General features: G+C 40.7%; 1 protein-coding gene across 1 annotated transcript in view; it reads right to left on the bottom strand.

The window, feature by feature from the left end:
• The window catches only part of LOC127658906 (FERM and PDZ domain-containing protein 4-like), a 63,942-nt gene extending 40,755 nt beyond the window's left edge, over positions 1-23,187 (bottom strand). Inside the window, exons 1-2 of the mRNA XM_052148466.1 lie at positions 22,665-23,187; positions 8,341-8,460 (exon numbers count right to left, since the gene is read on the bottom strand). Of these exons, the coding sequence (XP_052004426.1) occupies positions 8,341-8,460; positions 22,665-22,705 (161 nt within the window). The 5' untranslated portion in view covers positions 22,706-23,187. The remainder of the gene's footprint in view (positions 1-8,340; positions 8,461-22,664) is intronic.
• Between the last annotated feature and the right edge of the window lie 639 nt (positions 23,188-23,826).

Genomic DNA, 23,826 nt, shown 5'->3' with positions numbered 1-23,826 from the left:
CAGAGGATGGGAACATGGTGGCCATAAAGGGATGGACATGGTCAGAAACAATGCTCAGGTAGGCCGTGGCATTTAAACGATGCCCAATTGGCACTAAGGGGCCTAAAGTGTGCCAAGAAAACATCCCCCACACCATTACACCACCACCACCAGCCTGCACAGTGGTAACAAGGCATGATGGATCCATGTTCTCATTCTGTTTACGCCAAATTCTGACTCTACCATCTGAATGTCTCAACAGAAATCGAGACTCATCAGACCAGGCAACATTTTTCCAGTCTTCAACTGTCCAATTTTGGTGAGCTCTTGCAAATTGTAGCCTCTTTTTCCTACTTGTAGTGGAGATGAGTGGTACCCGGTGGGGTCTTCTGCTGTTGTAGCCCATCCGCCTCAAGGTTGTGCGTGTTGTGGCTTCACAAATGCTTTGCTGCATACCTCGGTTGTAACGAGTGGTTATTTCAGGCAAAGTTGCTCTTCTATCAGCTTGAATCAGTCGGCCCATTCTCCTCTGACCTCTAGCATCAACAAGGCATTTTCAGCCCACAGGACTGCCGCGATACTGGATGTTTTTCCTTTTCACACCATTCTTTGTAAACCCTAGAAATGGTTGTGCGTGAAAATCCCAGTAACTGAGCAGATTGTGAAATACTCAGACCGCCCGCCTGGCACCAACAACCATGCCATGCTCAAAATTGCTTAAATCACCTTTCTTTCCCATTCTGACATTCAGTTTGGAGTTCAGGAGATTGTCTTGACCAGGACCACACCCCTAAATGCATTGAAGCAACTGCCATGTGATTGGTTGATTAGATAATTGCATTAATGAGAAATTGAACAGGTGTTCCTAATAATCCTTTAGGTGAGTGTACAAGTCATCAAGTTTTAATTTTAAGGACTGGAGCTCACTTTCCTCTGTTTGAGAGAGCGACCCAACTTTCCAAAGAGTATCAATTTTTTTTTATATTTCTGTTTCTATGCAATCTCTTTCTTTTTTTTAATTCCTTACTTCTCCTAATAGCTAATTCTCTGGATTTGAATTTGAATAACTCCCATTTAGCTGCATAATCTGATTTCTCTGAATAAAAGATATTGGTGGCTAACGTTTCAATATTTTTTGTAAAAATGTTATCTTCTAATATAGAATTGTTAAGTTTCCAATATCCACGGAGGCAGCAGGGTTTACAGTCTGTAAAGACAACTCAATCAGAAGGTGATCTGAAAAGGGAGCATAATGATGGGAGATATCTTGAACATGTTGTAACAGACTGGAAGAAATAAGAAATAGGTCAATTCTCGATTTTAAAGACTTTGACACATTGCTCCATGTATATTCAAATGAATTACTATTAAAGTAGCGCCACGAATCCACTAAAGATAGATCTTTGCATAAGGAATCAATAATATTAGAGCTTTGAGAGTGGGGTCTTACTTTCCTTGGAAACCTATCCATCAAATCATCAGGGACTTCATTAAAATCTCCCGCGATTATTAACTTAGCATTAGGCGTTGTTTGCAGCAATTGAGATAAAATAAGAGAAATGTCAGTGAAAAATGAATTATTCATAGAGTGTGAGTTAAACCCATAGATATTACAGATAACAAAGATGGTATTATCTAGTTTAACAGTTAGAATAACCCATCTTCCTTCAGGGGAGGACACAGAATTTACAATATCTCCTTTAAACTTATGAATTAGAATAAGAACACCAGCTGAATTATTTGACCCATGACTAAAAAAACCATATCAGCCCCATTGAGCTTTCCAAAATTTTGAATCAGAAGCAGCTGAATGAGTCTCTTGCAAGAAAATAAAATCTGCATTATAACGCCTACAAAACAGAAAAATTGCTTTTCTTTTAATGTCATCTCTTAAGCCCCGCACATTTAAAGAAACAATGTTCAACTGGTTGAACTCGAAGTTGTCCATTAACAAATAAAAGTATGAAAAAGATTGGGGGAAAAAGAAAGAAAAAGAAAAAAGATAACCAAAACGTGTATTGAACACCTACTGTAACTTGAAAGTTCTGTAACGCTGTTTCCTTTAAGAAGGATCAGTCAATCAGTAAATCAAGGTCGAAAATCCCCTAGAAGAAGGTCAACCATTTGAACTGGGCAAACATGTGCAGAAAAAAGTAAATCAAACCTGACACGCGGTTAGAAACTGTAGTCAGTTTACGGATGCTGTGCTGAATTGGCAGCGATTCTCTTGTTATTCTCTTGCCGCTGAAACCGGCCTTCTTTCCTTCCTTCCGTGCCGCCAGGACAAGGGGCCAAAGTTTATTTCGACTTTCAATGTCCGCTTTGGAGAGAGACTCCTTGACATAGAGAGCATTCTCTCTGAGGTAGATAGAATTCTTAGCTTCCATCCATATGATGTCGCGGTATCTCCGCATGGCGAATCGAATGATGATTTGTCGCGGCGAGCCCTCCGGCCGTTGTTTGCCTACACGATGGACCACATCCACAGCCTCCTCCAGCTTGTCTTTGATTCGCGGGACCACCCTGCCAAGATGATTCATGGTGATCGTTCGGACATTTTCTTCCTCACGTTCTTTCACTCCAAGCAATTTCAAACACCATCTGCGGCTGTACCTTTCTAGCTCTTCCACTCTAGACATGAGAGAAACATTCTCCTGTTGCATATGTTGAATCGAAGCTTCGGCCTTACCGATCTTTTCGCCGTGAGTGGCAACATCTGAAAGGAGTCGATTGACGGTGTCAGACAAAGAATTCACAGCCGCAGTTGTGATCTCAATGGAGCTCTCGATGCAGGTTATCTTTTGAAAAACCGCGTCTTGCTTAGAGTTCAGGGACTGAATAGCGTCGAATATCTCGGTAAGCGATACAACACTATCAGCTTTTTTCTTTTTTCCAGGAGGACTTTTGCTGGGTGTAGCACAAGCATCAAAATAATTTTCAAACTTATCTTGTGACCTAATGGAGGCATCTCCAGATTCAGGCACGGAGTCATCCATATTTTGGTCAAGAGATTCACGCGACATCAGACTGTCGAAGTTCCACGAGGCGCGCAGGTTCCTATTAACTCGTTTTTTGCCCATTAAACTCAAAGGCGGGTTCCAGCTTTTGTTTTACATTCTTTAGTGAATAAAACCATCCGCCATAGGAACATAGTAACGACCCGTTGACCAAAAAATTCCTTCTTAACCAGAAGAGGTGCAAATTACAGACCTACTCAGCAAGACGCCATATTGGCCCCCCCGCGTGTTCAGGCGTGTTGAAATATTTCTAAATATCAGCATGACGTGATGTCGCGAAAGCCTACCAGCATTGAGATTGTCCGGATGTCACTGACGTAGTAGCAGAAGAAATCTGGAAAAATGGATGAAAGAATAGTTGTTGCGGTGTGTGGGCGCCCGGAATTGAACGACACAACGGCAACGTATCTGGGGCTTCCACAACAGACACAGAGCAGCAATCGTTGCGATATCGGTCTTGGTTGATGCCGGAAAGATAAGGTGTCGTAAAAGCCCCTCCTCCTGTCCTTTTCCGGAAGAGAAGCGGGAATACTCACGGGTTCGAGTTACTCGCGCAAACACGAGTTTAAACACAAATTGAATCCAGCGGTCAAACTCGCGCGAGCAATGCGAGGCTACATTTGTTTCCGTGTTGTATGTCAACGCACCATTATTCAATATGTACAGTATGTACAATTAGTTTGATTATTTATTTTCTTTTTTTGGAGAAAACGCGATTGCTAACACGGATGTGCCAGCCATAGTTGCTGCACTACTGTGTGTACTGTTATTTCCTTCTTCCTGATATATAAATAAAAAAAATGTGTTCACTAAACAGAAATCAGAAGAAACTGTGATCTACCATTTAAAATACAATATTATTATTTTAGATTATTTTGTACGAAGTTAAAGTGTTAAATTGAGTAAATATAGTGCTAAATAAGAGTTTTAGCAATTTTATGTTTGTTATATTATAGTTTATCACTATGTGCAATTGTGTGATATATCGGCAATGCATCTGCCTATCGGCCACCCTGAACTCTGGATATCGGCATCTCCATTAAAAAAAAACATATCGGTCGACCAATAATAAAGCGTTTTTTTCAGCTAAATGTCACCAAATTTGGTGGAGTTTATGATTTAAACAAGAAAAAAATATTTGCCAATTTATGCATTTGGCAGACGCTTTTATCCAAAGCGACTTACAGCGCACTTATTACAGGGACAATCCGCCCGGAGCAACCTGGAGTTAAGTGTCTTACTCAAGGACACAATGGTGGTGACTGTGGGGATCAAACCAGCAACCTTCTGATTAACAGTTATGTGCTTTAGTCCACTACGCCACCACCACTCTGCTTCACATTCAATCAAGTTTATTATTTCTTACCTGACTGGTGAAAAAAAATGATTTTCTTGTTATAAACACAAACGTTCCTTCATTTGATTTCTCTAAAAACAAGACAAAGTGCACCCTATGATTCAGCCATGCTGCAGCCACCTGGAGGTTTTCACTGTACCCGTCTTGCCACCACATGGATTGCTTATCTGATAACAACACTTCCAGACCATAACTATTTAACTGGTTTGACAAAGCATCAAGGAAGCACTGATATAATGATGTTGAAGCATAAATTATTACACACCAGAGTAGCAGAAAAGATGCACTGATGCACTGAAGTGAAGTCGCATCTCGAGCCAAGCAAGCGGACAAACCCAACGTGAAGCATTCTGCCCAAAATATCCTGCATATAATGCATTAGTGGTATATCACCTTCCATTCTTACATAAGTTGCCAGAGTCTCAAAGCAACCCCACCCTATGTGTGACAAGCTCCTCCCTCTCTTGATAGGGTGGCTAATTAAAAAACAAAAAACATGATGAGCTGTTATTGCAGCAAAGCAGTCAAAGATAGCCATCTGGCGCATACTGTATGTATGCATCTTTTCACACTGTTGCAGGGTAAACTTTGATTGCATTAAATGAGAGACCACAGCAAATATTATTTTTGCTTACCCATTTGGGTAACCATTATCGGATATCGACGATGCCGATTGCGACACTCAATTGACCAACAATGATCAACAATATCTGGAAATGGCAAAACCATGGATCTGGGAAGTTGCCAAATAAATTAATGTATATATATATATATATATATATATATATATAGTGAAACTAGCACCTGCCACCGGATGAATCCAGTTCTCGAGCTCCTCGTCCAAATGCAGGAATTTCATTTGACCTGTAAGACGTCTCAGAGTGACACATGACAAGGACTGCTGTTAGTCACAAAGACACACGCTTGAAGAAACACACTTTATTATATTTGTAAGAACAGTCAAAAGAAAAGCCGTCAATGCTCGTGTCTGATTCGCTGTTTGTTCAGTGGCGTGCAACGGGACCCTGTCTCGAGGAACAAGCGCATGTGAAGAGTTTTCACTCATTTTTCTCAGTTTCATTCGACTAAAAACTGTTTGCAAGAATAATGTCGTCTGTGAGAATGCTGCAAATGATCTCAGAGCATCTCAGGAGGTGCTGTGAGTTTAATTTTCTTTATTTCTACGAATCATTTCACGGTTAACATGCATTGTGAACGCAACTCTGCATATACACTTTTATTTAAGATGCATCCTCTTAAAGCAAGTCTAAATATCTTATATGTTGCTTCTCAAGTAAATGTTTCTTGTTTTAAGGATTTTTAGACATTTTTAAATGGAAAACAAGACAAAAATGATGGTTTTTGGCAGTGACATTTTTTATTAATTAAACAATAAAAATCCAAGTAGTTTTTCCGCTTTAATTCAGTGAATGTCATTTAGAGATATTTGTCTAAGGATGATTTTGTCCTCTTTATTGTTAGTAAGCACATTTAATACAACCTTTAAAGTCGGGACACAAGCTGAATAATCAGTTAAGAGCTCATGATTAATCGTTGTAATAATCGCAGAATAGTCGAATAATCGTTCTAATAATCGTTAGATTAATCAATTATCAAAATAATAGTTAGTTGCAGCCCTAATACAAACACATCTTCGATAAGAACACAGATTTGGTAGCATTATTTTGGGAACACAAGGGAATTTATTAGGCTCATTTATTATGATTATTATTGTGTTTATTGTCTTTAGTTCTTAATCTGTCAACTATTAGTAATTTTCCACCTGTTGTCGTTGACGGATGCTTGCCTGATGGCAAATGGGGCCGTTGTAAATGGTAAATGTTTAGATTTGGGGAGGTGGTTAAATAAGATTTTTTGACCACTTCGTTATTTTATTGTTTTTTTGTTTTTTTTAAAGTGCAGTTTGAATTTAGAAACGTCTTTTGTTTTTCGTGTTTCAATAAATATATAGATATTTCTTTTAACTAAATCAATAAACCAAAAAGAAATCACGAGTTTTGGCACCAGTGTAACGCAGTTCAATGGAAATGAGGAGGCGAGAACCGGCTTGGCAATATAAATAATATTTTAATGATAAACTTAAACAAAAGACAAAAACACACACATGACGGACATGTCTGTAAACGATCTCTCTCTGCCACACCACCATCCGCCGTTGGCCTTTATCCCTCTCAGAGGCTTGATTAGCCTCATAAGGGACCGGGTGTGTATAACCACACATTTTCACTGGTATCGGTACCGACTACTGAATTTGTTACCGTGATGACACTATTTACATTGATTTGTTTCTTTTGGGCATTGGGGGTCTGGGTATCTCAGCAAGTAGAATCTCAGTTGCCTCCTCGTGGTCGCTATAATGTGGTTCTCGCTCTCGGCGGGGCGTGTGGCGAGTTGTGCGTGCATGCTGCGGAGAATAGCGTGAAGCCTCCACATGCTACATCTCCACGGTAACGCGCTCAACAAGAAGCGGAGGCAACTGAGATTCGTCCTCCGCCACCCGGATTGAGTCACTACGCCACCACGAGGACTTAGAGCACATTGGGAATTGGGCGTTCCAAATTAGGGAGAAATTAAAATAAATAAATAAAAAACGTTTCTGTAAATGTGCGCATGGTAACGAGAGAGACTCGAATGGCTTCTTTACCTCACCTGTGCTATATGTGACCATAATGAAATGTTTCTTTTGTTGTTTTTGATAAAAATTGACTGTAAATAACAGAAAGGATAATAAGAGACAAATGTGACGCGTGGATATCGTCTTCGGACACACATTACACGGAACAACTTTTACTCTCATTGCTGAATACTCCACTACAATACTTCACCATTACTGGTGAGTGAAATGTAAACATTTACCAGCCACTTGACAAACATTTAAATTTTAGTCGCAGAGTCGCAAAATTTGGTTGCAAATGCGAGACAATTCCTCTCAAAGTAGCGGAGGGTTGAGCATAGAGTAAAAGAACGATTTTGGGATTTAAGAATCGATATCAAGATTGTTCAAATGAAGAACGAGATGCATCATCAAATGTATATTTTTACCCACCACTATTCGACACGGCGCCTAAAAAACACGTGTTCCTGCACATCTAGCTAAAAACAGTCAAACGTGGAGCAACGGTCAAAGGCGGTCCGTCTAGCACATATTTACATAGGAAAACATATTAAAAACAGAGTGGAAGGATACAAAAAATTGTTCGGTGTGAATGGCCCCTTAAACGTTCTTGTATTCTTAAAAAAACATGCTAGAGAGCACAATGCAATTGAACAGAAGGCATGTTTTTTAACTCCCTTACAATGTTGCATATATACAGCACAGGTAAACACTCAATGTGCTTTACTGCATGCCCAAATTAATTGGATTCTTCCATTTCTTTTTTAAACGGACACTGATCCACTTTTGGCCTGACGCAGCGCAGTGCATATAGAAATCAAGACCGCGTCCTGTGTGAACGGCCGCTTATGCATGCTCACGTTCCCGTTCCCATCAGTGCCCGTAGGATGAAAACAAAGCAAAACATCGTCTTCCTCCGTCAAAAACAAACCCTTTAAATGAAGCAGTTGTGGACTCACTTGTTACAAATAGTTTTCCTTCATCCTCAGATGTCATTTCCCTCGTGCCAGTACAGCACTGACAACACAGCATTAGCATCTAGTACACGTTTGTCACTAGAGGAGACTGACGCAGGATTCAGCATGCTAATGCGCATATGCTCCTTCAGCACTCCAAAGAGCTTCGTTCGAGTCTTAAAGAGATCAAAGCTGCACGTATCACTCTCACACTCACATATCTTTACTGCTTCGCTTACTCGATGCATATGTTAAGAGTGCGCTGAGGCAAGACTGAGTTGTGTGCACTGCAGTGAGCAGAGAATCAGTATTCAGATGGAGGAAACGTGGAGAGTTTCGACCAGAACCATCAAAAGTCAAAGAGCAGGTTTGCGAACTTCTGCAAGAGACACTTACTTGATGTAGCAGTCACGACCCTCTCTAGAGGACGCCATATCCCAGCCATTGGGGGGTGCCTGGGTCGGGGCCCAGCTCCCTGGAGGTGGCGTAGGACAGCCGGAGGCTTTGGTCCTCTGGCTATAAGGGAAACACAGGAAAATGCACATTAAGAGATGCAGAGATGCGACAGATCAAACCTGAATCTGTACCATCCAACCAATGAGTCCCATCCAAAAGTAATTTCCTGGCTATGCCTTTGGTTAAAATACTCACTGATTCAAAAGTATAGCCACAAAATGTAAACAATATGCATGTTAATATGATTTTTAGTGTGATGAAATCACTCAATAACCTTATTTGTGTACATTTATATCCAATTTTACCACCTTTTTGTTATGGCGATGTTACAGCGGTAAAATCTATAATCTGGTAAATGCTGTGACGCTGGTAAATTTCAGATTTTAATCACACTAAAATCACATATAATGTTTACATCTTGTGACTATACATTTGGAACAGTGAGTATATTAACATTTACCGATTGGCCCCATTGACTTCCATTGTAAACGCCTCGCTGGAACCCAGTTCGGAACGCCCAATTCCCAATGCACTCCAAGTCCTCGTGGTGGTGTAGTGACTCGCCTCAATCCTGGTGGCGGAGGACGATTCTCAGTTGCCTCCGCGTCTGAGACTGTCAATCCGTGCATCTTATCACTTGGCTTGTTGAGTGCGTTACCGCGGAGACGTAGCATGTGTGGAGGCTTCACGCTATTCACCGCGGCATCCACGCACAACTCACCACACGCCCCACTGAGAGCGAGAACCACATTATAGTGACCACGAGGAGGTTACCCCATGTGACTCTACCCTCCCTAGCAACCGGGCCAATTTGGTTGCTAAGGAGACCTGACTGGAGTCACTCAGCACGCCCTGGATTCGAACTCACGACTCCAGGCGTGATAGTCGGCATCAATACAGGGGAGCTACCAAGCCCCTGTATATATATATTCTTAGTGTTTCACTTGGGACTATTAGCTTTGCCTATACAACACAAGTTGCCACATAAAAGGTGTTCAATTATATGTAGTGTTCCATTACTTACCATTGGTCACATGGTATGTACGCATATATATTTAAATTGGACTTTTTAAAGGAGCCACACCTGTTTTTTTTTCTCTTCATGGTAAATGGTCTGCACTTATATATAGCTTTTTTAGCCTTAGCGGTTTTTCAAAGAGCTTTACACTGTGAACTCATTCACCAATTCACACACACACACACACACACACACACACACACACACACACACACACACACACACACACACACACACACACACACACACACACACACACACACACACACACACACACACACACACACTCCAAGGCGCTAGCCAGCCATTGGGAGCAACTTGGTGTTCAGTGTCTTGCCCAAGGACATGTGGAGTCATGTGGGCCGGGAATCAAACCACCAACCCTGCGATTAGTGGCCGACCCACTCTACCACCTGAGCTACAGCCTCCATGACGCACATTAGCAGGACTAGCCAGGAAAGCAACTAAAGAAGCACAATATATGCTACCACCATTGCTAACACCATCTGTCGGCAGCCATATCACCATGCAGCTCTTGCCTGGTTGCCCACTTAAGCTAAGCAGGGTTGAGTCTGGCCAGTACCTGGATGGGAGACCTCCTGGGGAAAACCAAGGTTGCTGCTGGAAGTGGTATTAGGGAGGCCAGCAGGGGGTGCTCACCCTATGGTCTGTGTGGGTCCTAATGCCCTAGTATATTGATGGGGACACTATACTGTAAAAAGGCACTGTCCTTTGGATGAGATGTTAAACTCTCTGTGGTCATTAAAAATCCAAATTGGCCCCTATCTATCATGGCCTTGTATTAATCTCCATCCCTGATATTGGCTACATCACTCTACTCTCTCCTCCCCACCAATAGCTGGTGTGTGGTGGACGTTCTGGTGCACTATGGCTGATGTCACATCATCCATATACTATGTAAAGTGCTTTGAGTGCCTAGAAAAGTGCTATATAAATGTAAGGAATTATTATTACCAGATTTCATTGCTTAATTGAAATATACCATTCAAAAGAAATCTTGACTAACACTTATGAAGCCTTTCAACATTCAAGTAGATCCGAGCTGTACTTGTGGAAAAATAGCTGCTTGAGGGTGTTACAAGGATGACCGTCAAGTGAACCCACTTGCTTTAATGGGTCTTTGGCATACAAACTTCAATTGACTACCTACTGTAGAGGGAAGAAGATGTTAAGAGGCAAAAAATGGTCATTCAGCAAAAAAATATTCTAAAAATAGAACTACTCAATATCAGCAGTACAGGATCAGACCCTTCAGGCCGAAACATACTCTACGCAAGTTCGCGCTTCTAGCTACGCTAGCTGTTTTTGGGTATTGTTGCATTACAACATGTGTTGAAAATAGCACAACTAGTTTAAAGGCACAGATTTTGAAGGTAACTCTATCACACCCCTTGAGGACTAAGGATTTTACCATAACAGTGGAGCTCTTCTATCAAGCCAAAGCTGCAGAATCTGAACTGATGACTGCGTTTGTGACAGTTCATTAATTTAATTTAATTTAATTAATTATGTAATGGAAGCATGCAAGCCGCAAGACTGTCATGCTTCATTCTTGTCCTTAAAGTGCTGTGAAATTCTGCTTGTCCTGAGATGTTGGCGGATTCCTTAGAAAGCTTGATATACCAGTGAGCTACAGTATATGATCAAAGCGAAGTCGGGCACAGCTATGGGCGTCTATTGAAGTCAACACCACATATAAATGACTGAAATTATAGATGACTCACTGTTTTGCATGAAGCTCCATGTGTATATTGAAACCAAAGTACAGCAAAGATACCCTGAGAAACAATACTGACAGAATCAGCAATTATAGATCTGTTCTCTAGTTTGTTTTTATATGGACCAAAAACACAAAAAGGAACATGGCTGCCCTACAGTGGATTCATTCCATCAGAGAGGCTACGCAGCACTTCTTCTTACACTAAAACGCTGAGGAACCAGTAAACTTCCACAGAGGAAGGGTGCTCAGATATACGCCGCTTATAAAAGGGGAACATCAGCATTTGTAACCAGCCTACAGCTAATGAGCAACTTGGCGAAATAATTGCTTATTATGTAAAAGAATCAATGCATTCAACTATTTAACTTTATCATGTTGATGTTACTATTATAGAGAGAAACCACATGTTTAAGTCTTCCTGAATCCCTCCATATTCCACAACTATCGAGATAAACAACTCTAGGTGACTACTACTAAATAAATACTCAGTGATCAACTTTCACTCTTCAGAGGTCCCACAAAGTGTGACAAAAATAAGGCAATCAACTCACAATTTGAAATGATGAGTCTTCAAAACAGAACAGTGGATTATGAAAACTCTGTTCCAATGTCATCTTCTCTGAACTTCAATAGCTCCTCTTTTCCTCACTTCCATTGGTTCATGTTGGGGATTTTTGGGAGTAACCGTACCGGACAGAGAAACACAAGCCACTCGTCATGCCATCAATAAATGATGCCTAGGCCGCCACGTCGCTAAGAATGATAGCACACTAGTGAGGGAGCGCAAGCTGCAGAACTCATTAAGTGCACTTGTGTAAGTGTTCAAATACTGTGGATTATTCATGTTTAAAGCCAGCTTGGAATATCGTTGTACCCCAAAAAACGGCAATCGGATTTTAAAAATAAGGTGCACAAGAAATGACCAAAGGAAGAACTTGCCATGTTTGTTTGGCACAGGGCAGTGTGGAGTTTAGTTGTTTTTACGGTGGTCAAACAATGTCAAAACAGGCGTGCATATGCTGGCTATTTTATAATCGTCCAATCAGGATTGAGTCAGAGCTTATCTGTTTTATGATGGACCCTGAGTTTCAATGGATTGAGTACTTTGTTTTAAAACAAGACTCATTCTTTTGGCTTTTGTCCAGTTAGGAATGCACCGATGAGGGGGGCCTGGGTATCTCAGTGAGTATTGACACTGACTATCACACCTGGAGTCGTGAGTTTGAATCCAGGGCATCCTGAGTGACTCCAGCAAGGTCTCCTAAGCAACCAAATTGGCCCGGTTTTATTGACCAAATTAAGACCATCGGCCTATCGGTTATTTGCATGAAAACAGGGATATGAAAAAACAATGGTTTAAAACACTTTGTAAATACACAATCCAGAAATATTGATGGTAATGTAGAAGAGTTGGCACTCCTAAGAACATGTCATATTTAACTTTGATTCTTTCTCGTTCTTACACTGATTAAAACACGGCGCCACAGACATGACAGTTATGAAAGTTGCAGTTACCATGTAACATACATGAAGTCTTTGACTTCTGAGACATTGGTATGGCATCCAGCACGATTGATCGAGTTAAGATTAAAATCCCAATACGGTCTTGTGCGATTACTAAACCTTAAAAGGATGTGTTTTAAAATACAGTCTGCAATCAGCTCTTCAGCCAGTGTGAGCAAGCGGCACCCTCTAGCGGTCTGGGCGGTATTATTCATCATTGCACCTCGATAGATTTTCAAAGGGTATTTTGATCCTTTGGTTAAAACTTTAAAATTTTCAATGTGGTTGACAATGCTGTGGAATTGCCCAACATATGCATAATATGAATTTGTGACGTTCTATCATATATAATGCATACATGCAAAATATTAATTATATTGTGCAAAAATGTTTTAGAAGTACAATAATAAAAATGTTCGCGTGAATCATCATGTTATGATGTTTAGAAATGTATTTTTGGGGGCCTGGGTAGCTCAACAAGTAAAGCGACCTGGAGTCGTGAGTTTGAATCCATGGTGTGCTGAGTGACTCCAGTCAGGTCTCCTAAGCAACCAAATTGGCTCGGTTGCTAGGGAGGGTAGAGTCACATGGGGTAACCTCCTCGTTTGTCGCTATAATGTGGTTCTCGCTTTCGGTGGGGCATGTGGTGAGTTGTGCGCGGATGCCGCGGAGAATAGCATGAAACCTTCATATGCGCTAAGTCTCCGTGGTAACGCGCCCAACAAGTCATGTGATAAGATGCGCGGATTGACGGTCTCAGACGTGGAGGCAACTGTGCTAGCTGTGATTAAAATGAAATGTTTTTTGTTGTTGTTTTTGATCAATAAATGACTGTAAAGTACAGAAAGGATTTTAAAAAGTCACAATATTTAATGACAAATGGATAGAGTGGATCTCGTCTTTGGACTCCCATCACAAAGATCTCTGTTCTGCGTGTCCGAGAGAAACAGCGAATGGTGACATGATATGAATACACAAACAGATGAATATAAATATCATCATACATGGATCTAAAATATCATGAGATATCGATATTTGAATGTATCGACACAGCCCTAGGTTTCAGCAAGGCAGTTACAATGGAGGCCTTTGGGCAATTTTCAGGCGTCACATTGTTTACCAGATTACAGGGTTTACCTGCGCTACATTGTTACGACAATGAACTTGTAATTTTGGATACTTATATGTATATTACTAGTGCAAATCACAAATGTTCTTAAGTGGTCTTGAACACTTCCCCCCATGCTCATATGTTGTTACCATTTCAAGGTTAACACTAAAACGTTTTCCCCTTGAGAATAACCCCATTATAGGAACAATTGATGTTTAATATCTAGGACTATGACTCTCTGTAATTACTTAATGCTTTTTGTTTGTTCAGTGAAGTGAACACACAGTTGTAACATTCAGCACATGAATCTGCTAGCTCGTGTGTGCATGGCATCAATAATTTAGCCGAGTCGCTCCTGAGAGCTGAGACTAATTCATCGTGTTCTCTGGCACCGACGACCTCGTGTCGGGTTTCCATGCCGTTGGCAGTTTCAAAGGATCCGCCCTTCTTTATCTGAATGGTCCATTTTTGAATGAAAGAAGAAATGTTCGCATTTTCCTTTTAATTATTCAAAATCTTAGTCTGTTCCAAAAATCTACTAAGATGCCTTGCTGTGCATTGCCCACACAAGCAGCTGCCTTTTGAGCAAGGGGTGCAAATATTTGCTCTGATAACAATTCGATTCAATTGCGATTATGATGCATCGTGAAATCTCAAAATTGGTCCTGATTCGATTCAATTAGATTACTTTGGAATGATTTATAAAAACAGATTTGTGACGAGGAGGATGTCAGAGCCGGGCCGTGAGGATGCACACCTGGCGCTGAATTGTACTAATCAGCTGGGAGAGGGATAAGACGAGCCGGAGGTGCCAGTTCGATCGAGAGAGAGAGAGAGAGCACGTGGCCGCTCTGTGTGTGTGTGTGTGTGTGTGTGTGTGTGTGTGTGTATGTCTGTGTGTTTATGTTTGTTTAAGTTAAAATTATGTTGACTGTTCTGCTGGATCCCGACTCCTCCAGGCCTGTCCAGTGAACCCATGCACCAGACTTGAGCACTAGAGTCACAGACTCTCTCTCTCTCAGTCTCTCTCTCTCAGTCTCTCTCTCTCAGTCTCTCTCTCTCTCTCTCTCTCTCTCTCTCTCTCTCTCTCTATATATATATGTATACATACATTTTTTGTCTTGTTTTCCAATAAAATATCTAAACATTCTAAAAACAAGATATATTTACTTAATAAGATATATGAATATATATTATTCTCAAGTATACATTTGTGCTATAACAAGAAAACACTATTTGCCAATGGGATAAAACAACAACAACAAAAACAACCCTTGATTCAAAGGGAAAACATGTTTATTTTTCTTACCCCATTAGTGAATTTCTTGTTATGAAGATAACCCCCCCCCTACTTGTTTTTCAAGTAATTTTGGTTGTTTTAAGGATGTTTTTTGTTTGTTTGTTTGTTTATTTGTATGTTTGTTTTTTTGCAGTGTGATGGTTTACTTGTCTTGAAAAATAACTTGACAATTTGAGTCAAAATGACTTTATTTCCTTGTGGGTTTTGAGAAACGTCAAATTGCTTTGGTAGGTTAGTAAAATGGACATTATAACTATAATATTCCCAAATGAATCCGAATCAAATGGAGCTGAACTGTGTCAATACATAGCGCTGGCGAACAGGACACTCAACACATGACTGATTGGTTGCAATACCCTAATAAGCCAACAATACGTAGCACAAACAAATGTTAGGTAAAATAGAACATAGTTTTGGCACTGAATAAAAAACAGGTCAACATACCACCTTCCTCCGTTAAATTTAGCCAAATAAGGAAAGCGTGGTAAAGCCTGCATTTTCCTTGCTTCTCAATTTAAGATGATATCATGTTTAAATTCTTGTAGAAGTTGGAAAATGAAAGCAATCAGCGTATAGTAAGTCATTTGTAAACCACTGGCACATTTTGACAAAGCCCTAGAATACTCTAGCATGTAAGCGAGATGATGTAATCGGTGCACAGATGTGAAATCACAGCCCCATCTCGGAGGAAAATGGAGATGGAAGAGAGCACATGGTGAAGAGAGTGACTGGGGAAATAGTTTGTCTTGCTCCTGTAAATGGGTTGTGTGCAGGTAACACTCTGGAGATTCACAGTTGTGTCTAGATACTACAGTACTTAACCTTGCTGTTAACGGCACTGAATCACAAGAGACTACAGTGTGAGGATCTGAGCTCAGCATAGCTCACGGATAACACAAGCAGTATGTTATTTATAAACTGTAAAATAAAGTATAATATAGTGCACATTATTTGAACGCTAGGTTTTTGAGGCACTGATATATTAACAGTAACCAACATTTAAATTAGGCTAAAATTTAGTGCTTTCCAATTCACTGTCAGTTGTCTTCCATTTAACGCAATCTGGCGTAATAGCGCTGGGAGACCACAAGGGGGTGATAGAACATTTACTAAAGCCAGTCGCACTGTTTCGCACACCAGACAAAAAGAGGAAAGGGCATCACAACACAGGACGCATTGACGCAGTGTAAGTGGCATCTAGTCATTACCATAAATGTAAACGTTATGAAGATGTTTACGCTTCTTTAAGAAACAACTAATATCACTGACGTTTAAATGAAAATTTAGAATTAGGAGTCGACGAGTTATTCAATTCACTCAATTGAATGAATAGTGCAGGACAGACAGAGCAACCCCAATAGCCTGTTCTAAACGTAATTCACTGAGTAAAAGTTACTTAATATATGAAAACAGTCAGGACATTGTTGAAAATAATTCGTAGGAAGGCTAAGCCAAATCTACGAGAAAGAAAAATGCTGAAAAGTTGTGCGTACTACACAATATCCAGTCGTGCATTAGCCATTGATCTAATATGATAGCTGTTCGGTAAAGAATGATAACCAATAACAGTTACGATATAAAATAAACCAAAATGAACACATCGAGTTGTCGAAATGGTCCTGTGAACGACTCACTTGACTCACCTGAGGCGATTATCCCGTGCTTGGAAAAAGCGGGCGGAAAAATAACGTACAAGCGCGCACGATTTAAAGAAGACTCAACATCCGACTTCAAGCCAACGTTTTGGAAATCGACTTGTATCGGGAAGACACGCAGGCTTGAGTGAGGTTTAAGATACCATTTATTTAATGAATAAAAAACAGGAATGTAATGTCTCTCTTTGGCGTAGGCCAAAGTTGTACTCGGATCCGTCATATCCTGCCGGAGATAGGAGGCAGGGGTGAGGAGCCTACCCCTGTGCGGGACGGGGCTAAACAGGTGGTGGTGGGGTGGAGGAGGTTGCCGTGTTAGCACACTGAAACAGCAATGTGATAGATTGTGAGCAGACTTATAAAGCAATGGCTTACATGTGATTGGCTAGGAGTTACCCAACTAATGATGTGATGATGAACAGCTGCTAAAACTACGCTGCGCTTACATTTCCCGCACCACCACCAAAGTGATTTATAAAGCTACTTTGCACAGCTTTATTGTCTAGCGATACGACATTTTCCTGCATGTCCCGCGGGTGAGAGGGAAGCATGTGCAACCTGAGGTGAAATTAAACTTTATATCGGCTCCAGATATACTCCTTTTAAAATACTATTTGTGTTATTGATTAAACTTGAAATGTGTAACATTAATATGACTAGCAGAATCAGAACCATTTAGTCAACTAGTCACATCCCTAATGAACAGTGACATTGATGAGTCTGCAGGTTATTGTATGAAACTGGTGTAACATTGCAATTTGAACGATTAGAAAATATTATGCAATATCTATGGATGTAGCCTTCAATAGATTTTATTAAAGCTGTCAAACCACAATATATATATATATATATATATATATACAGCTGAAGTCAGAAGTTTACATACACTTAGGTTGAAGTCTTTAAACCACTCCACAGATTTAATATTAGCAAACTATAGTTTTGGCAAGTCGTTTAGGACATCTGCTTTGTGCATGACACGAGTGATGATCTCAGTGATTTGGTAAAGATAAAAGGAGTATATCTATGATCCCTCTGGCATGATTGGTGCCAGAGGGATCATAAAATTGCAAACAGACACATACAGGACATCCTGGAGACTTCACAATGTCAAAATAAAAGCGTGAGGGTTTAAAAAGTGCATGATTTAAATATATTAATGTTGTATTTCAAATTAAAATTAAAAGTCAACAATAATAATATTAATAACAATTTATAATTATTATTATTGTCATCATTAGTATTTGTTTACAATTTATAACGATATTTAAGTTGAATGGGTTCCAAAAAATAACTGTGTAAATGAAAAGTGAGCTGATATCTTACAACTAAATTGAACAAAAAAGAGATTTTAGGGATCGGCTTGGTTTCGGTTTTCGGCTGATACCGAGATTTCCGATATCGGAATCGGATCGGAAGAGAAAAAGGGGAATCACAATAACCAGTAAACCATGCACATATTAACTTGAACAAGAGGTCCTTAAATAACAGCGATCCACACCAACAAACGTCCCGTTCTCATTTCACGCCGAAATCAAAGGACAGAAAATAAGAAACTTATATTTTGCATAAAGAAAATAATGTCTATTTTTTTTTTTGCATTGTGTAATTATTTCTCAGTTTTATCAATTAAGCACATTTTCCCCCTTCAAATTTAAATTTCTGCATTGCATCTGAACGTTTTACTTTTGAGTTGACATTTATTCCCATTATTCTCTTTAGATGCTCATTACTAGGGCTGAGCGATTTGATCTGAAAAAATCTAACTGCGATTGTTTTAAAAATATTGCGACTGCGATTTGAATTGCGATATGATTAGGCCTGTCGTGATAATTAAATAACCGTTATTTGATCTATCCATGCTTATTTAAAGGTGCATTTAAAACTTTTCATGTAATATTCGCCTTTTTTTGCCAATGTGTGAACGGCTTGTAATGCAACTTAAAAAATGAGCCCTCCCCAGACTTCCTATGTTGCCTATTAAAGCCTGTAGACTGATTTTCATGTAAAGAGAGCGGGTCGCTTTTGCCGGGAAAATTGAAAGGATGTGACGTTTATGAGCTCTCGAGAGCCTCAGTGCTTCTCTTCCGCTATTCAACAGCGACAACAAACTGCAACAATAGAAAATGTTATCTTAGAGATGTACAGTAAGTAGTGGACCACAAGGACCTAGTAAGTAGTGGGAATTGGGCATTACAAATTGGGGAGAAAACGGGATGAAAATCCACCAACGTCTTATGAATGTGCTGTCTTTGTTTACATCATTGGTGCTCGAGGAAATTCATTGACTATATAATAGACTTTGCACATGCACTAAAATACCAACACATAATGGCCATGCTCACCGACTTTGCGCCTATGACTTATCGCATAGCTCTGCGCTTAATGCTAGCACTCTTAAAATAGGTGAACAACATGACCACCGAAATCATTTCTACTGTCAAATATATTAGCCTAATATAGTTCGTGCAAAACAAACACCCAACAGCGACTTCATTGACAATGTTTCAGTGTGAAAGTGCGTTTTCAACCATAATCCACTAAACATCAATTGTGTCTGTTCCAAACTTCATGCGTACTTTAATCTAGTATGCGCTATTCTCAGCAGCACTCCTTAAGAGCGAGTTCTCTCCAGAAGCTACTGCATGAATTAAAGATGATGCTTTCATATCTCTACAAAGTGCTTCTTTTCATACACTTTCCCTAATGAATAGCACTCGGAGCACTCTTTAACCTTATCTTCAGAAAGCCCACTCATTCAAAGTCTCTGAAACAGCTCACGGTCATCCCAGCTAGTCAACGCTTTTTAAATTGTATTGTTGTCCACTGAAGCACTTTAGTCAAGGAGCTAGCTAGTTTTCTGCGGCCAATGTTTTCCATGTCTGAGGGACATTCATTTCATCGGTCTACAAATAAGCAGAACACTATCAAATATTCCTCTTTAAAAACACCATGTAATTCCCTTCACACAACAAAACTATGTCATACACAATAAAGCAACTCCAAAGCTGCTACAGATGAAATAAAGAGATCCTTTGGCCTATTTTGTGGAATAAACAGGCAGTCATTATAAACACTGGACGGTGGTGATGATGGCCCCTGAATGCAAGTCAGTGAGTTCCAGGGGCCAAATCCTTTAGGAGGATTAGTTGGGATAAAATCAAGAAAAAATCAAGCAAGCCAAATAGGTTATAGAGGTTAGATTGTCAGAGGGATGAAATGAGCTTAACCAGCCGCCAATCAGCGACACACTCAGCTTATATTTAATGCCACAGTTGAAACTGATGAAATCAAAAACAACTATTCTCTACAGTTTGACCGATCTTGGTTTTTGATGGTGGATGGCTGACATTGTGTTCCCGCCCTTTTTGGCTAATGAATTTCTACAATATTTCCAGGCGTTTGTGATTCCTGGATACAGGTTTTTAAAAATCCTTTCGATTCGGACAGACTGATCAATGAATTAATTGAAAATTATTAACTCAAAAGAACAATTAGTGGAAAATTATTTGACAAAATCTCTACAAAAGAGCAATATTTAGCCAAGTATGTATAGAAATATCCATGACCTCTTTGTGCGCGTAGTGACTCGACTCAATCCGTGTGGCGGAGGACGAATCTCAGTTGCTCCGTCAATCCGCGCATCTTATCACGTGACTTGTTGAACGCGTTACCGCGGAGACGTAGTGCGTGTGGAGGCTTCACGCCTTTCTACGAGGCATCAACGCACAACTCACCACACGCCCCACCGATAGTGAGAACCACATTATAGAGACCACGAGGAGGTTATCCCATGTGACTCTACCCTCCCTAGCAACCGGCCCAATTTGGTTGCTTAGGAAACCTGGCTGAAGTCACTCAGCAAGCCCTGGATTCAAACTCGCGACTCCAGGTGTGGTTGTCAGCGTCAGTACTCGTCAAGCTACCCCCCAATTTCCATGACTTTTAATAATTTATAAATTTTCCAGGCCTGGAAAATTACATTTGAAAATTCTCTGACATTTTCAGGTTTTCCTATGACCGTAGGAACCCTGATATATGCAATAACTTTAAGTGATAGCAGATACCAAAATTGCTTAATTTAAAGTTGAAGTGAGTACTTTCTACTTACTACACTAATGTCGCCAATCAGAAATGCTAAATAATGACTGTTTTCAAACCCTAATTTGCCCAACACAAAATATTTGGTCCTTTTGCTTGCTAGCCATCCATCCATCATTTGCTGATATATCAACAAAATGGCAAGAAATTACAAGAAATATCTGTCAATATCTATGTATCTATCAGCCATCAAAGATAGAGGCCAATATTTGCTCATTTAGTTGATTTATTGGCGGATGGATGGATGGATAGGTTGGATGGATGGATATTTTGTCATTTTAAGTCATTTCTGGTCATTTTGTTGTTTTATTGGCAGATAGATGGATGGGTGGATGGATGGATGGGTGGATGGGTGGGTGGATGGGTGGGTGGATGGATGGATGGATGGATGGATGGGTGGGTGGATGGATGGGTGGGTGGGTGGATTGATGGATGGGTGGGTGGATGGATGGGTGGGTGGGTGGATTGATGGATGGGTGGGCGGGTGGATGGATGGATGGATATTTTGTCATTTTGACTCATTTCTGGTCATTTGTTGTTTTATTGGCAGATAGATAGATGGATGGATGGGTGGATGGATGGATGGGTGGACGGATGGATGGGTGGGCGGGTGGATGGATGGGTGGGTGGGTGGATTGATGGATGGGTGGACGGATGGATGGGTGGGTGGATTGATGGATGGGTGGACGGATGGATGGGTGGGTGGGTGGATGGGTGGGTGGATGGGTGGGTGGACGGATGGATGGGTGGGTGGGTGGATGGGTGGGATGGGTGGGTGGATGGATGGATGGGTGGGTGGGTGGATTGATGGATGGGTGGGCGGGTGGATGGATGGATATTTTCTCATTTTGACTCATTTCTGGTCATTTGTTGTTTTATTGGCAGATAGATAGATGGATGGATGGGTGGATGGATGGGTGGGTGGATGGATGGGTGGATGGATGGGTGGGTGGCTGGATTGATGGATGGGTGGGCGGGTGGATGGATGGATATTTTGTCATTTTGAGTCATTTCTGGTCATTTTGTTGTTTTATTGGCAGATAGATAGATGGATGGGTGGATGGATGGATGGGTGGATGGATGGATGGATTTGGACATATGGATGGATGGATATTTTGTCATTTTGAGTCATTTCTGGTCATTTTGTTGTTTTATTGGCAGATAAATGGATGGGTGGATGGATGGGTGGGTGGATGGATTTGGGTGGATGGATGGATTTGGGTGGATGGATGGATTTGGGTGGATGGATGGATTTGGGTGGGTGGACGGATGGTTGGGTGGGCGGACGGATGGGTGGGTGGACGGACGGGCGGGTGGACGGACGGGTGGGTGGACGGGCGGGTGGACGGATGGATGGATGGATATTTTGTCATTTTGAGTCATTTCTGGTCATTTTGTTGATTTATTGGCAGACAGACAGACAGACAGATAGACAGATATATAGACAAATAGATAGACAGACAGATATTGCTTAATCTCTGTACCCCCATGTGAGGTGACTCATTGTTTCTGGGGGTTCCTCATTTCATTTTCACAATCATCTTGACAGCTACTACATGCATTAGTAAATGCGTAAATATACGTTTGACCATAAAACCCTGATGATTGACAGAATCAATGAGACATGAAAAGAGACAGAAACATCCCTTCCAGTAACGTCCTTACAGCAAGCTCTGTGTCCAGCTGACGTTTATCAAACGTCTCAACGTTGTTCTATTAACGCGCAATGGTCATCGTTGACATGACAACATCAGGAATATTCCCAAAGAACCCCAAAGAAAGTGGAGATCCATGTAATGACTGCGGATGTTGATGCACATCACCCAGCATATACTCACCCTGCTAGTTTCGGCATCCTGACAAAACTGAATACATCCATGACATGATCCGAACTCACTCCGATTCCATCCTGGAAACGTTAGTACGTGCGGTAGAGAGTTTAACAATGAATTAACCGGAGGTTTCCCGGTAAATCTGTGATATTGATAACAGGTCTCGTACACGGTGGAGCGATCAACGCGTCCTCCGCAAATCCACAACGCCGGACACGTGACAAAATGATCCGTTTTTACCTCAGTCTACATTCTTTAAATCCCCCATCTGCCCTCGGACAACTTCATTTAATTTCCCATCGCGGAGGACACAACATGACAGGATTGGAGAGCAGGAGGCGAGATGAGGAGCGATCGAAATGAAGGGAGGGTTAAAACGGAGGAGTGACAAGGGACTGATTGAAACTCCATCTATAACGAGATTTCGAGATTTCCATATAATAAATACTTTTATTCCCAGGCACAGGTGAGCGAGCTGCAAAGCTGTGGGAAATCCCAGAGGAAATTAAAGAGGAGGAGCGCGCGCAAGAGAGATGGAAATGTGGGAGGAGTAACGAATTCAAATGAGGATAAGATGGGCAGTCCTTCGCGAAGCCCCGCCTCAAAAACGTGAGTGACAGTGAATAAGGCATGCTTATTATTCCAGAATATGCTAAAGATGAAAATATAAATGATGTGATAATTTGCACCATACAGGAAAGCTGACATCTTTGTCACATTCTTAGTATTTATGGAGTACTGGCAGGTTTGGTTATTAATAAAATAATAATAATAATAATAATAATAATAATAATAATGTTCTTATGTTAATTATTGAGGCAATATGAATAAAGGAAAATATCATGTTTGAGTTTATGCAATCTAACACAAACAGACGATGATGCGTAATAGATTTGCGGACCGCAGACATTGACGCATTTCACCTGTCAATCATTTTGCTCGTTCTCATAGTGTTGTATTTGAAGTGGGTCATTGAGGCTGTGATTCATATTATTTGTCAGTAGAGGGCGCTATTGTGCCATTGTTGAATTCGACAGCCACAGGAACAAACAATGCTGCTCTTTTGCTCAGTTTCGGTAACAAAATTATCTTTGTAGGCGGGGATTTGAAACGAGGGGGCGTGGCTAATTCAGTGACTCAGTCTAGTGAAAGCTTCATTCATCTTTAA

Source organism: Xyrauchen texanus, chromosome 18 (assembly GCF_025860055.1).
Source record: "Xyrauchen texanus isolate HMW12.3.18 chromosome 18, RBS_HiC_50CHRs, whole genome shotgun sequence".
In the NCBI taxonomy this organism is placed as follows: Eukaryota; Metazoa; Chordata; class Actinopteri; order Cypriniformes; family Catostomidae; genus Xyrauchen; species Xyrauchen texanus.
Note: the sequence above shows the minus strand (reverse complement) of the source record. Positions and strands in the feature narration are given on the sequence as shown.